This window comes from Dromiciops gliroides, chromosome 4 (assembly GCF_019393635.1).
Source record: "Dromiciops gliroides isolate mDroGli1 chromosome 4, mDroGli1.pri, whole genome shotgun sequence".
Lineage (NCBI taxonomy): Eukaryota > Metazoa > Chordata > Mammalia > Microbiotheria > Microbiotheriidae > Dromiciops > Dromiciops gliroides.
The window spans coordinates 183,877,247-183,892,029 of NC_057864.1; the positions used below are offsets into that span (position 1 = coordinate 183,877,247).

A 14,783-nucleotide genomic window follows, 5' to 3' on the forward strand; every position below is an offset into this window, starting at 1 on the left:
AAGTGTTTATACAAAATCAATGCATCTAGAATCATAAGAAAATATGTGGGGGCAGCTAGATGGCACCGTGGTTAAAGCGCTGGCCCTGGATTCAGGAGTACCTGAGTTCAAATCCAGCCTCAGACACTTGACACTTACTAGCTGTGTGACCCTGGGCAAGTCACTTAATCCCCACTGCCCCGCCAAAAAAAGAAAAAGAAAGAAAAAGAAAATATGTGGATTAGAAACAACCTTGCATTGGATACTGATTTGTAAAACGTCTGACTGCTAACATTTATAGGGAATTGGCACAAATTTGTGATATTAAAAGCCATTCTCCAATAGACAAGTGGTCAAAGGATATGGGAACATATTATTAGAAGGAAGACTTTTTTTTAAGAAGACATTTCTAATAGCCATCTGAAAAAAATGTTTAAATCATTACAAATCAGAAAATAAATAATTAAACCCCTAAGGTAGCACCTCAAACCCTTTAACACAGCAGAGATACTAAAAGAGGGGAGAATTCAGGCACATTAATTCACTGCTGGTAGAGTTGCAAATTGGTTCAATCATACAGAAAAATGATTTAGAATTACACAAGAAAAGTTACTAAATTGTTTATATCCTTTGACCCAGAGATTCTACTACTGGGACTACATCCCAAGGAGGTTACTGACAACAAGAAAAGATTCATATGTATAAAAAAAAATCTTCATAGAAACATTATTTGTGCCTTTAGCAACTTAGAAACAACAAATGTACAACAGCTGAAGAGCTGAAACAAATGTGGTATAGGACTGTAATGGAACATTAGTGGGCAAGAAGGAATGATGATCAATTGATCAATAAACATTTACCAAACACCTACTATGTGCCAGCTGGCAGGGCTGGGCCTGAAGTCAGGAGGACCTGAGTTCAAATCCAGCCTCTGACATTACTAGCTATGTGACCCTGGCAGGCAAGTCACTTAACCCTGTTTGCCTCAGTTCCTTATCTATAAAATGAGCTTGAGGAGGAAATGGCAAACCACTCCAATATCTTTGCCAAGAAAACCCCAAAATGGGGTCATGGAGAGTCAGCAGGACTGAAATGACTCAACCACAACACTATGTACCAGGCATTATGCTAAGTGCTGGGGATACAAAAAGAGGCAAAATACATTCTCTGCCCTCATGGAGGAGACAACATACAAATAAATATATATAAACAAGCAACATACAGGATAAAGAGAAAATAACTAACAGAGGGAAGCCACCATAATTAAGAATATTAATTAACATATATGAATCATTCAAAGAACTATGGGAAGATTTATATGAAGTGATACAGAATGAAGAAAAACCAAAAGGACCATAGAGACTGACCACAACGATGTAAAGAAAGTTAACATGTAGATGCAGAGTAGCATTTGTGCATTTCCAGACATCTGACTGTACCACAGACTTCTATCTTAGATGGCTGAAAAGCAACTTATCCTTTTGAGAAGTGAGGACATTGACCACCCCAGGGTCGAATAACTAGTTACCTTCGCCTACAGGCATAGAGTAGGCACACAGTAAACCAGATAGAGGTAATATGGTATTGTGGAGATGGCCTCAAAGCTAAAAAGACCCGGGTTCAAGTACTATATCCGACACAAATTAGCCATATGACCCTGGACAAATCACTTAACCTCTTAGTGGTCTAAGTGACTGTAAGACTATGAAGACTATCCAAGAGAAGGTAGCAACCTCCATTGGTAGAGGGAATTTCCTCTTCTGGGAGTTTACTTTAATCAATGAAATCACAGATTTGGTCCCTATCTCTACATGGAGGCAACAAAACTCTATCCATTGATGTTCTACCCAAGCTACCAAATTAAATGACATACTTCCTTGGTGCTAACAGTTGATAGACTAATTCCTAGGGAAGGAAGGGGTAGATCGTGTGAAGTGTTGTCTTGCTAAGACAAAATATACATTCAATTTAATATTTTTTATAAGAAAAAGGTAGAAAACAGAAAAGCTGCATGAATGAAGATAGGTTAATGTCAATTTTTTTTTAATGGAAGAAAATGGTTTCTTCTGAACTATAAAGGCAGAAGCTAGTTTAATTTAAATTCCTGGGGAAAGTCTTGAATCTTTTATGGTTTGTGAGTTCTTGGAAAAGGAAACAGCAATCACTAATAATAATGTTAATAGCTAACATTTATTATAGTGCTTACTGTTGCAGGCACTGTGCTAAGCACTTTACAATTATCTCATTTGATCCTCACAACAACCCTGGGAAGGTGGATACTGTTATTATGAAGAGCCAGCATGAGTTCATCAAAAGCAGGCCACACCCAACTAACCTTCATCCAAGGAGTTTCATCTATGTTTTGGACAAGGTTACCTGGAAGGTAGAATGTCTTAGATGGAGCATTAAAACACTGGATACAGTTTCTTACGCTAACCTTGTGGACAAATTTTTTTAAAGGCTACATATCAAATTCTAGATAAGGAGGTAGGGATTCTCTTTTTTGCTTATGTTTTTTATTTCCAGAGCTTAGTGCCGTACCTAGCACATAGTAAGTGATTGATAAATGCATGTTGACTTAGATAATTGAACAATTCAGTGGATTTGGAACTGGATAAGTGACCAGATGGGAAGGGAAAGGAATAAACATTTATTAAGTCCTATTAATTGTCAGGCAGGATACTAAGTGCTCTACAAATATTAGGTGGCCAAAGTGAATAGAGCACTGGGTCTGGAGTCAGGAAGACTCATCTTCCTGAATTCAAATCCGGCCTCAGACACTTCTTAGCTATGTGAACCTAGGCAAGTCACTTCACCCTGTTTGCCTTAGTTGCCTCATCTGTAAAATAAGCTGGAGAAGGAAATAGCAAACCACTCCAGTATCTTTGCTAAGAAAACCCCAAATGAGGTCATGAAGAGTTGGACACAACTGAAATGACTGAACAACAACAAAATCCCAAATATTATCTCATTTGATCTTCACAACAATCCTAGGAGGTAGGAGCTATTATTATCCCCATTTTACATTGGGGAAAACTAAGGAGACTTGACCAAGATCACATAAATAGTATCTGAGGCTGTATTTGAATTTAGGTCTTCCTGACTCTGGCACCAGAACTCTATCTACTTTGAAGTCTAAATGCCAGGGGGCAGTTTGGTGGTGCAGTGGATAAAGCACTGGCCCTGGATTCAGGAGGAACTGAGTTCAAATCTGACCTCAGATGCTACTTGACACTTACTAGCTGTGTGACCCTGGGCAAGTCACTTAACCCTCATTGCCCTGAAGAAGAAAAAAAAAAGACTAAATGCTTCAAAGAATGACCCAAAGAATGGATAGAAAGCTACCCAGAAGGAGATAGAATGCAGTCCCATGGAGTGGGTATTTGTGTTCATTCCCCAGGCAACTTCCAGGGATAAGTGTGGATTAGTACTGAAGGGTTCATTGCTGTGAGCTGATGCAGTAAACCCTGGGTGATTCCTGAGTCCCTTACCCCAAAGAGGTAGATGAGAGGAGGCTAAGCCACTAAGGCAGAAAGACTGGCCAATGGCCCATGCAGTAGACCTTAAAAAAGGAATGACTCTACCCTCTAGACCTCTTTTCCTTCACTTCTCTAGATGACATAATGTAATTCTAGGACTTCCTGTGAAGGAAGGCTGGGGTAGGGGGAGCATGGTGACTGCTCCCATGTGACAGCTAGAAACTAGGCTTCAAGCCCTGGCTTCCTTTCTTGCTTTGTGATTTCTCCCCCAAATATAATAATCCTGAGATTGACTTGTCCAGCATTGGAGGTAACTGTGAATTTTCAAGATAAGGTAGAAGTTCCTCAAATAGTTCTATACTTCAGAATGAGTCACCTACATTCACTACCCTGTTCTTGAAGAAGATGACCATCAAAAGAAGGAGGAACCCAAGTTCTGGTCTTGTTTGCCAGAGAATGCAAACCTGAAGGAAATTGTTTGGTTAGTGCAGAACTAAGGGGAATTGTAAAATACATATTTGACAGTTCCACAAACTGTATCATGTCTTGATGTTTTTAAGTATCAACTTCCCAGGAGAGTATAGTAGTAATTATGTTACTGTGGCTGCTTGTTTCAGGGTTTTTTTCTCCCCTGTCAATTCCCATTTGTGAGCCTTTTATTTATTATGCATTCCTTTTGTATAGAGGAAATAAATAGCTGTCCTATACCTGTTCTACATGGTACATCAAGTACCTTTCCACTACTCACTTTGGGAGTGCCTGAGACACGAGTCAAAACCTAAGCTTAGGGGCAGCTAGGTGGCACAGTGGATAAAGCGCTGGCCCTGGATTCAGGAGGACCTGAGTTCAAATCCAGCCTCAGATACTTGATACTTACTAGCTGTGTGACCCTGGGCAAGTCACTTAAACCTCACTGTCCAGCAAAAAACAAAAACAAAACCTAAACAAGTTATTTTTCTAAGAGACAAAGAGTCAAAGAGCAAGAGAAAAAGAGGCTAACTTTTTGGGGGAAGTCAGGCTCCCCTGGAATTGAACTTTCTCCACATGCATGGGGCAAAGTAGAGATCCTTAGTAGGGAGGGAGAGGGTGCAGCACCCTGTTTCCACAACCTAGTAGCAATCCTTATTGTTACATAAGTATAGGACTAGGAAGATAAAGCTAGAGAGTTTACACAGAAAAAATCTTGAGGGTTTCATGGAAAGCAAGTCAATGAATGAACAGTATAGAACCTCTCTTAGCATTCGTTTCCTCATTTGTAAAATGAGGAGACTGAACTAAATAACCTAAATTCCACTTGGAATTTATCACCATATAAAGACATAAAAATCTGGTCTACACTTCTTTTTTGCCAGACTACATTCCAGTTTTCCCAATTGTATTTGTCCAATAAAGAAAGCCTTACCAGTAATCCAGCTTTGCACCTTGAAATCACTCGACTCTTCTTCTTAACATCCAATCAGTCACCAAGTTTTGTCAATCTTACCACCTCAACATCTTTTGTACCTGTCCTTTTCTCTCTACTCACATGGCTATGACCCTAGTTCAGGGCTGAATTGCTTCTCATCTATATTAATTAGTGCACCAACCTTCTTATTAGTCTCAGGTTCCAATCTCTTTCCTCTCTATTGCTTCTTCCACAAGAGCTGCCAAAATAATCTTCCTAAAGTACAAAAGTGCTTCTGTCCTTCCTAAAGCACAAAAACTCTCTTGTTCAAGAATCTTCAGTGGCTCCCTATTGCCTTCAGCATAAAATACAGAACTCCTCAGCTAGGCATTTAAGGTCCTTCCTGACCTAACTCCAGCCTACCTCTCCAGGTTTATTGAACATAAATACCCTTCACAAATTCTACAACCTAGCTAAATTGGCCCACTTACTTTTCCTCAAACTCAGGACTCTTTCTCCCATCTTTATGACTTTGCACAGGCTGTGCCCAGGAATGCTGGGAATGCAGTCTCTCACCTTGGTCTCTCAGACTCCCTGGATTCCTTCAAGCCTCAGCTCCTACAGGAAGCCTTCCCTGATTTCCCTAGTTGTTAATACCCTTTCCCTCTTCCTCAAATGACCATGCATATATTTTATCTGTTGACTTGTTTTATCCCTGCCAGAAGATTGTAAGCTAGAGAGCAGAGGATGTTATTTTTTAAATTTTATTTTGTCTTTGTATGCTGAGTGCTTATTAAGCACACAGTAGGTACTTAATAATTGCTTGTTGCATTGGGCTGGATGGCCCTAAGGTCCATTTCCAATCTCTATCTATGGTCCTATAACAGGGTTGTTAACACAGTCGATGCAATGTGAAGCTATGAAGCTAGAATGAGGAAGTGGATGCAGTTCCACTGTACAGCTCCTGGGTACACAGCACCCTGTACTGCCCAGGTTAGAAAGATATTGATGAGTTAGAATGCATTGAGAGAGGGGCAGCTAGGTGGCACAGTGGATAAAGTACTGGCCCTGGATTCAGAAGGACCTGAGTTCAAATTCAGCCTCAGACACTTGACACTTACTGGCTGTGTGACCCTGGGCAAGTCACTTAACTTTCATTGTACCCCCCCCCCAAAAAAAGAATGTATTGAGAGGAGAGAGATAAGGACCCAGAGACCACGCTTGGGGCGGCTAGGTGGTGCAGTGGATAAAGCACCAGCCCTGGATTCAGGAGTACCTGAGTTCAAATCTGGCCTCAGACACATGACACTTACTAGCTGTGTGACCCTGGGCAAGTCACTTAACCCCCATTGCCCCGCAAAAAAAAAAAAAAAGGATTAGTTGAAGGAACTAGATATTAAGACTAGACTCCTGATTTCAATGATATAGGAAACTCCCAAGTGAGGAAAGTGAGGAAATCCCCTCTATCAAATGCATGTCAGCCCCTTCTCTGCCAATATAGACTCTGGGAGAATTTCTGGGAACAATAAGTGGTTAACTGACCCACCCATGGTCACAAAGACAGAATGTGTCAGCAACAAGGTTGAAGCCCAGGTCTTCCTGATTTTGAGGCAAGTTACTGACACTATACTGACTCTGAAGGAGGTTAAGGATGTTTACCTTGGAATACAGGCACTTAGAAGAATGTAATATCCTCAAGTACTATCTGCTTGACTCCAAACAAATCACTTAACTTCTCTGTACCTCAATTTCCTCTGTAAAATGGGAATAATAATAGCACCTACTTCCTAGGGTTGTTTTAAGGCTAAGATGAAATTGTATTTTAAAATTTCTTTGCAAATCTTTAAATGCTATATAAATGTTTACTACAACTACCACTACCACTACCACTACCACTACTACTACTACTACTATTCTGAAAGACAGTTCTCCTGTCAGATGGCATTGGATTTGTTCTGTTTGCCTCCAGAGAGCTTATCCCATGGATAGAAGTTGCCAAGAGTCAGATTTTAGCTTGATATAAGGAAGAAGTCGGGAAGATAGGTGGCACAGTAGATAAAGCACTAAACCTGGAGTCAGGAAGATTCATCTTCCTGAGTTCAAATTGGGCCTCAGACACTTCCTAACTATGTGACTCTGGGCAAGTCACTTTACCATGTTGGCCTCAGTTTTCTCATCTGTAAAATGAGCTGAAGAAGGGAATGGCAAACCATTCCAGTATCTCTGCCAAGAAAATCCTAAATGGGGTCACAGAGAATTGGACATGACTGAACAACAAGGAAGAAGATATGCTACCTCTCTAACAGTAGTTCCAGCACATGGCTTGGCACATAGCGGCACTTAAATGCTTTGGTATTCATTCACTCATTCATTCATCAGTATAGTTCTTTAATCGGAGGCTACATGATCTTTTGTCTGGGATGTGACACCCATCCTGGGCAGGTATAGGCAAGCCTTAGAGGTCCCTTACAGTCTCAGGATTCTGGAATCCAGGGGTCCTTTCTCTCACCCTTAAGACCCATACACATTAATCAGTCACACCCTCCTGATGCCAGAAAGAATGCCTGGGTTGAAGTAAGGTGAGCGGGGTTGGTCAGACCACTGAAGCTTATCCCTTCTCTAGTATCTTTTTTCCCCACCATACCCCACCTACCTCCAGTGCCATTCCTGGTAGGGAGGTACCCCTGAGACTGACAGAAAAAAAGCAGACGGGGCAGGGTTTCCTCCATAGGCCTCAGGGCCCTCCTAGCCCTGCTCTACTCTGGGTTTTGGCAGGCTAGCTTTCCAGGTACCAGGCTGGGTCCTAGATGCCAGAGGCGTGTTGTGGCAACACCTGCCAGTGACGTGCATGGAGAAAGCTGGCAGCACTCAAGACTTGATTGGGGGGAGGGGGAGAAAAGGTAGACTAGGAAACCAGGCAGGTGAGTTTACTCCACAGGCAAGAGGGGACAGTTGAGATAAATCCCTTGCCTGAGAGGCCTTATTTAGGGATAGGGGGTGAAACCAAGGCAAGAGACCCCCAGTAAAGTAGACAGCTGATATCAGCCTAAGTAGGCATTTCCCTGGAGGGCAATGGAACTTGTGGCTAAGGGGGTGGAGGGGCTGCTGGGAACTGGCCCTGTTTGCCCGTCTCCATTGAGGAGGAAACCCTGGAACCCCCTGGGCTACAGCCTACTGTAGTATAGAGTGTCTTACCTGGCTGTGGAGACTCTCTTCCCCTTAGTCCCAACACAAAGGGGGATGCCTAGACACACCTTACCTGGTCTATGGAACCAGTTGCCGCTGACTCTGGCTGTCTCTGTCTCTATCTCTCTTAGCTCTGACAAGGTGAACACCTACCCAACCTGCCATCTGTCAGCAACCAAAACCAACACCAGATTATCCACCCCTGCCACCCCCACTGTACCCATCTTACTCGCCTGGCATCGTCCACATGAGCAGCAAAAACTGAATTCTGCCCAACAGGCAGCCCCGAGACTAGCACAGCCAGTCCAGTCCTGTCTGATGCCACCTGTAGGTAGTAGGGACTGAGACAACAACTTATTTTGACTTCCTAGATACCCTCCCCCTTTGGCTCCCAAGGGAGTGGGGGTGGGGCGGGGTGGACATTGAGCAGAGGGGAATGAAGAAAGATGTAAGGCAAGGAGCAGGAAAAACAGATAGTGCTAGTCCTGAGGGAGTGTGAGTATAGCTGAGGGGATTTGGGGGATAGGGAGAGAGGAGGAGGAGGGAGACGGAAGGGACAGGTGAGTCAGGGAGGGGCCGGTGAGGTAGAGATGCCTGGGGCTCTCCACTCAACCTTGACTCATCGTCACAACTTCCTGGCTTTGGAGAAACACAAACAACCTCCCTCCTCCCACCCCCATCTCAACCCCAACTCATCCAAAACAAGGGAAGGGGGAGAGAGGGGCATATAAAGGTCAGGGGGAAACAGTATATTAGGGTAGAAGGTGGCCTGAGGTTTCTCCATACATACCCATCAGCCCCCCATTCTGCTTCCTATCTTGTGCCTTCCCCAGTCCCCCATTCTTCCAACCAACCACAGGGCCATTCCCGGTGGGGGACAGTGATGTTCTCCAGCTCTCCTAGCTGCCCCTTGCCCAGAGACCCACCTGGAACACGGCCAGCTCCGGGAGGGGATCCCAGTGTCTCCATATGCTGTCCTCTCTGTTCCTTTCACTGTGTACAGAAAGGCTCCACTGCCCCACTCTGCCTCTGCCTTGGCCCAGCCCTGTCAGGCCCAGCCTCCCCTCCCCTCATCACTCCACCCCACTCCTAGGGAACCTGACTCCCTCTCACCCTACAGGTCTCCTGGCCTCCTAGTCTGCCATCATCCTCCCAGGACACTCTGCCTGACCTGAGATAACCCTTTTCCAACTTTGTCCCTGGGGCCTATTGGGGCAGAGAAACAGGGCTTCTCCAACTCATTTCCCCTACCACGAAAGGCAAGGGGTCTTACCCTGACATCCAAGGATTTCAGAGGATCTGTGACCTCAGATGGGAAAACAATGACATCTTTCTTTTCACTCACCTCTAAGTGAAATCTAGCACTTCCCTCAATTTTTAAAAAACCTTATTCTGAGAAGGGGGTCCGTTGGCTTCACCAGACTATGAAAGGGGTCCATGACACAAGAAAGATTCAGAACTCTTTTTTTTTTTTTTTGGTGAGGCAATTGGGGTTAAGTGACTTGCCTAGGGTCACACAGCTAGTAAGTGTCAAGTATCTGAGGCCAAATTTGAACTCAGGACCTCCTGAATCCAGGGCTGGTGCTCTATCCACTGTACCACCTAGCTGCCCGCAGAACTCTTAAGGTAAGAGAGATACAAAGAGAGAGAAGACCCAGAAACAATATAAGAAGCCAAAAGACACAAGGGGAGGAATGCTGGTAAGCCAAAGATGACCCCAGACAAAACAACATATAAGTGATAGAAACATCCTCCAACTTCAATGCTGGGAGCTTTTTTGATGATGGGGAGAGTTCTTAATCAGCCTGCACCCTTAGCAGTCCCGCTCCCCCTCCCTCAGTCTAATCATGGGCAAAGGAGGGGTGTCTTTATCTCATTATGTGTGTGACCTACTCCCCTCCCTCCCGATCCCTGAACACAGGCAACAGAGGAGGCTCACCTTACACTCTATTACTTTCCAGCCTGTGGGCAGGGATGACATGGAGGGATGAAGGGTGAAGGGAATGTTGGGTCTGTTGTCTCTTCACCTCCCTGCTCCCTTCATGTCCCAGACCCTTCTTTCTGGAACAGGGAAGCCAGGATAACCGGGGGGGGGGGGGGGGGGGGACTGGAAAGTATGGCAGGTGAATAGGGCACGGAGAAGAGACTGAGAGGGACAAAGTCAGAATGGCCACTCTGTGTTCCCACACCCACCAAACTGGTTTGGAGAATACAAATAAAGGCTTCTGCGGTATGGGGGGGAAAGGTTCACGAAGGAGGGGAATTGCCCTCCGGCATCCCCACACAGCTGTACTCCAGAGAAGCTGGGCCTCCACTGAAGCGCTCTGTACCTCCAAAGTATTCCCCTCCCACCCCAAGGTCCCCGGAAGCTCTCTTCCCCACCCCCTTTCTCTCCCTAGCCTCCTTGTTTACTTCCTGAAACTTACCCCACCTGCCTAGCCAAGGCTGGGAAAGGAGCGCTTTGGGTTCAGGGGCCACAATATTAAACATTGTGAGTCTGGCTCTAAACATCACAGCCTCAGAAACTCTCAGTGGAGTCCTGGAGGTCTGGGCGTGCACTGGTGGTTTGTAGGGCAGGGGAAACACTGGAAGAAATGATGTCGAGACTGAAAAGGTAGACTTGGACAATGCAAAAGGGGCCACACCATATTTGGTAGAGGTCTTCTCCCTTCTCCCTACAGGCTAAGTTAGGCCCTACCCATTTGTAGGGAATGAACCTCCCCTCTGGGGTGAAAATTCCACATTCTCCCTTTAAATGGGATTTGGGAAGGAAAAGGAGGGACTCTTTGAGGTGCAACTATGGGAGGTCACTGGTAAACAATATAGAGACCCAGGGTGACATCACAGAGGAAGATACCAGGAAATTGAGGTCTAACCTACCCACGAGAAGAAATTCACAACAAAGGTGTGTCTGCCTCTGGTAGGGGGAGGAATCCTTTTAAAGTTTAATTTGGAAAACATGCAAAAGGGGCCAGAATCTGATTAGGGTTAATGATTATAGGTTATTTGTGGGGGGGGGGGGGAGGGGGAGGGGGGGAGTGTTGCTCCCCCCTCCCCTAAACTGACTTTTTTTTTTTGGGGGGGGGGGGGTGAAGCAGAGTCCAAAAGCCACAGATTTGTTATCCTCGGTCTTCATCAAAGCTGCACTGGGGAAAGGGAATTGAAATTTCCCATGAGGAGAATAACCAGAATGGGCCCCAACTAGCCCGCATCCTTTTCTGGATACCGAGAGCTCTCCTAGCTCATCCTACAGCGGGACCCTAATCGTCCCACTTTCTAGTCTCTCTAGCAGGGACCCACACGTCCAGCCCCACGGTTTCCTGCCCTGAAGCTAGGGTATTCGCAGTTAAGTTCCCTATGTCCTCCACCCCCATTCTCCAGCACAGCTAAGACCCAGTCAACAAGATCCTTGAAATTTAAGCTATTTTGCTGGGGAGCTGGAAGGTAGGGAACAGTGTTGAGGTCATCCACCTTCGCCCACGGAGCAAGCAACGAATAGTGAGTTGGGGAGAAAGAAGGAACAATGAATTCCTCTCTCCCCCAAACGAAATCCTAATTCTGTATGCCTTAGTTCTCTTACTGTTCCCCCAAATGGAGTTTTCAGGAACTCCAGATAGACCCCTTTCTAGACAGATCTTGGGGAATTCTAACCAGGGCTCTGAACTGGGACAAGTTTACAGAGATGAGCAGCAGTGAGGGCTTGCTGTGACACTGAGCCTCCAAGCAATGCCTCTCCTCCCCCTACTCCCCATCTCCCTTTTAGGAAGGGAAGGGGGAGGGCTGTCCTGGGGAAACAGAAATCACCCAAATGAGAAACGGTTCCCTATGGCTGCTACCTTCCAGCTGACAAAATGCTGGCAAATATTCTCCCCACAGAGAAACAGAAGAAACCTTTAGAGATGGAGAAATCACCCTGGACCCAAAGAGGAGAAGCTGGTAAGAGAAGAAGCCACGGGCAGCACAGAAACAAAGAAGGAAGGAGCTGGCCAGTAAGGCGCCCCCAGGTCCCAGGCATGTCAGAGGAGGAGAAGGGAAAGGGTGCTGAGCTTAGCCCTTACCTGGACCCTGGGTGTCGGTACGCACACCTGGCTGGGGCCATCCCTTTGGGGAAGAACGTACCTTGTCCTTAACCACCTGTGTCTCCCCTCCCCCCAGTACCCTTTGCAGGTTCCTTAGCCCTCCAACCTTCACAAGTTCCTCCCGCCTACCTGCCATTAGGGGGACGGGGATGGGGTTACGATACTGCCCACTAGACATCATGCCCACTTGCAAGGGGCCCTGGCACAGCCAGCAGGTACAGAGATACTGGGGATCGGGGTGAGTGGAGGTTGTTCTCTTGGATAGCTATTTATCCTCCTACCTGGGAAGCCCCAGTATGAGAGGCCCAAATGACCGGGGTCCAATGTCCAGCTCTGTCTGGTGACAGCTGAGCGTCCAGAACACCGGGGTCGGATTCCTGAGTTTCTCTTTCCAGAAAATGTGCTGGAAGGGGGAGGGGGAGTAGAGGGGTGCTAGAACCGAGAGGAAAAGCTGGAAAGGCGGTAAAGTGACTGGGATTGGAAAGGTGGAGGCGGGGCCAGGAGGAAGGAGGGAGGAGAAAAAAAGAGAGTACTCCTCTGGCCACTAGGGTAGGGAGTGTTTATGCTAGTCTAATCCAGGCCTTTGCGACCTAGGTGTCGCAGGAGGTGGGGGGAAGGAAGAGGGTAAGCCCCAGGTGTCCAGAGCAGCAAGTGGCTCCCACTCCCACTAGAGGGGACACCTAAGGTTCCGGCTCCCTGGAAGAGGGGAAAAGGGAAGGAGTATGCAGTTCTTCCCCCTCCCCCTAAACAGCCAACCAGTCAACAGGGGGCATGGTCTGGGGCATGGGTCCCACCCATCCTCCCCCTCCACCATCCCCACCCCTGGGGCAGAGGGCAGATTCTGAAAGTGGTTTCACTTCTAGGAAGTGACTGACCCCCTTGGCCTAGTCAGCCCTTGATCCCCACTTTGACTTTCCAGAGCCACCTATGACACCTTGACCTTTCCTGGTGCAGTGGACTGGGCACTGGACTCGGAGTCAGGAAGCACTAAGTTCAAATCTAGCCTCAAAAAGTTTGAGCAAGTCATTTAACCTCTGTCTGCCTCAGTTTTAGCATGAGGATAATAAAGGCACCTACATCGAAGAGTTGTGAAAATCAAATGAAATCACGGCTGAAAAGTCCTTCACACAATGCCTGGCACGGGGGTGCTTAATGAATGCATTTTTCCTCCCTCCCTTCCCAGCGATGGTTCTCAGAGCCCCAGATTCTACTCCCAGCTATGGCTGGAAATCACAGGATTCAGGTCCCTCAGTTCCCTTGTTAGACATGGTGATCCCAAAGGCCCCTTCCATCTCTGACACTGTATTAAAATCGATGCTGGGGAGGACCTTTGAGTGAGCTAGCAATGATATGAGAAACCATCTCTGGGGTATGACGATTGGAGTCATTGCCCAATGTGGGAAGGGAAGGTAATAATGATAATTGTGGGGCCAGGTAAGGTAAGCTTCCCAGGATCTTGAAGATGCAACCTGTGCCGGTTCTGCCACCTAAGTGTTTACAAGAATGAGCTCCTTAGGAGGCAATGTGTTTAAAACGGAAGTCAGGGAGCTCTGGGTTCAAATCTGGGCTCTGCTGCTTATGAGCGATGTGAATTTGGGTAAATCACTTCATCTGGTCCTCAGTTTCCTCATCTGTAAAATGGGGGAATTGAATTAAATAGCTCTAAGGTCCTTTTCATCTCTCAATCTATGATCCAACATACATATATCCAATTAGCCCTCAGAATCCCCATCATCCAGCTCAACAAGCATTCATTCAGCACCTACTGTGTGCTCATGACTAAGGCAATTAGCATTGGCTAATCTGATCGTTCTGATTTGTCTCCCACTCCACCCCTACATTTTCTTAGCAGGGCTCATCTGGATTTTCCTTACACCCTGTTTTCACCATATTACAAATGTGGGAGGGAGGGAGCGACCCCCACTGTGACTTGTGAAGGAAGCCTGGCCATTACCACCTTACTAGTAGCCCAGCAGATCCTATGCCCTCTGAAGGCTGCTGATGCCCAGTCTGAACAGTGCCACTATATCAATAAAAATTATCACATAGCTTCATCATCACTGCTGACATTGCTAGGGCATTTTCAAGTTTTCAAAGCACTTTCCATTATCTAATTTGATCTTCAAAACAAATGCTGTGATGTAAGCACTTGAAGGCATTATTATCCCCCATTTTGCAGATAAGGAAATGGAATGTGTTTTCTTTTCTTTTTTAATGTGTTTTCGATTAAGTGTTTTCTCTCCCCTACCTATACCGTCAGCTCCCCGTAGGCAAGGGTGGTGCCTTCCTTTTCTAGGTATTTGTGCTGCTCTGCACATAGCAAGAAGTCCCTTTGGAGCACAGGCCTAGAGTGAGAAGGGGGCTCAAATGCCACCTGGTCCCAACCCCTCATTTTATAGATGAGGAAACTGAGGCCCATGGAGGATCAATGACTTGCCCAAGTAGGCAGGAAGCATCAGCAGTAGGATTCAAACCCAGGTCCTCTGACCACACTATCATACCATGCCATCTCCTTAATAAATGTTTGCTGAATTTGGTTTCATTTTTTTTTCTTCCTAGCAGTATAACTGCTTGTTCTTCAGGCTGTGTAATTTGAGCATGATACTTAGGAGAAAAACAGCAGCACAGAGCACCAGGGAAATCTTGATATGGGAACCTGGGAGGACCTGGCACCCT

At 46.0% G+C, this 14,783-nt stretch overlaps 1 protein-coding gene and 1 long non-coding RNA gene across 5 annotated transcripts in view; one reads left to right on the forward strand and one right to left on the reverse strand.

Annotated features, from left to right (window-relative positions):
* The window catches only part of GRB7 (growth factor receptor bound protein 7), a 36,403-nt gene extending 23,597 nt beyond the window's left edge, over positions 1-12,806 (reverse strand). For 2 of the 4 annotated variants that reach the window (XR_006356216.1, XM_043999803.1), the window contains exon 1: positions 12,237-12,331. Coding sequence is in view for 1 of the 4 variants with exons in the window: in XM_043999803.1 (XP_043855738.1) it covers positions 12,237-12,288 (52 nt within the window). In the remaining 3 variants the exon portion in view is untranslated. The other 2 variants (XM_043999804.1, XM_043999805.1) reach the window with 2 other exon arrangements.
* Positions 10,829-14,782, forward strand: LOC122752864. Its single transcript, XR_006356217.1, has 3 exons — positions 10,829-10,933; positions 11,905-11,964; positions 14,667-14,782. It is a non-coding gene; the product is annotated as an uncharacterized LOC122752864 (long non-coding RNA).
* Position 14,783: the final 1 nt, after the last annotated feature.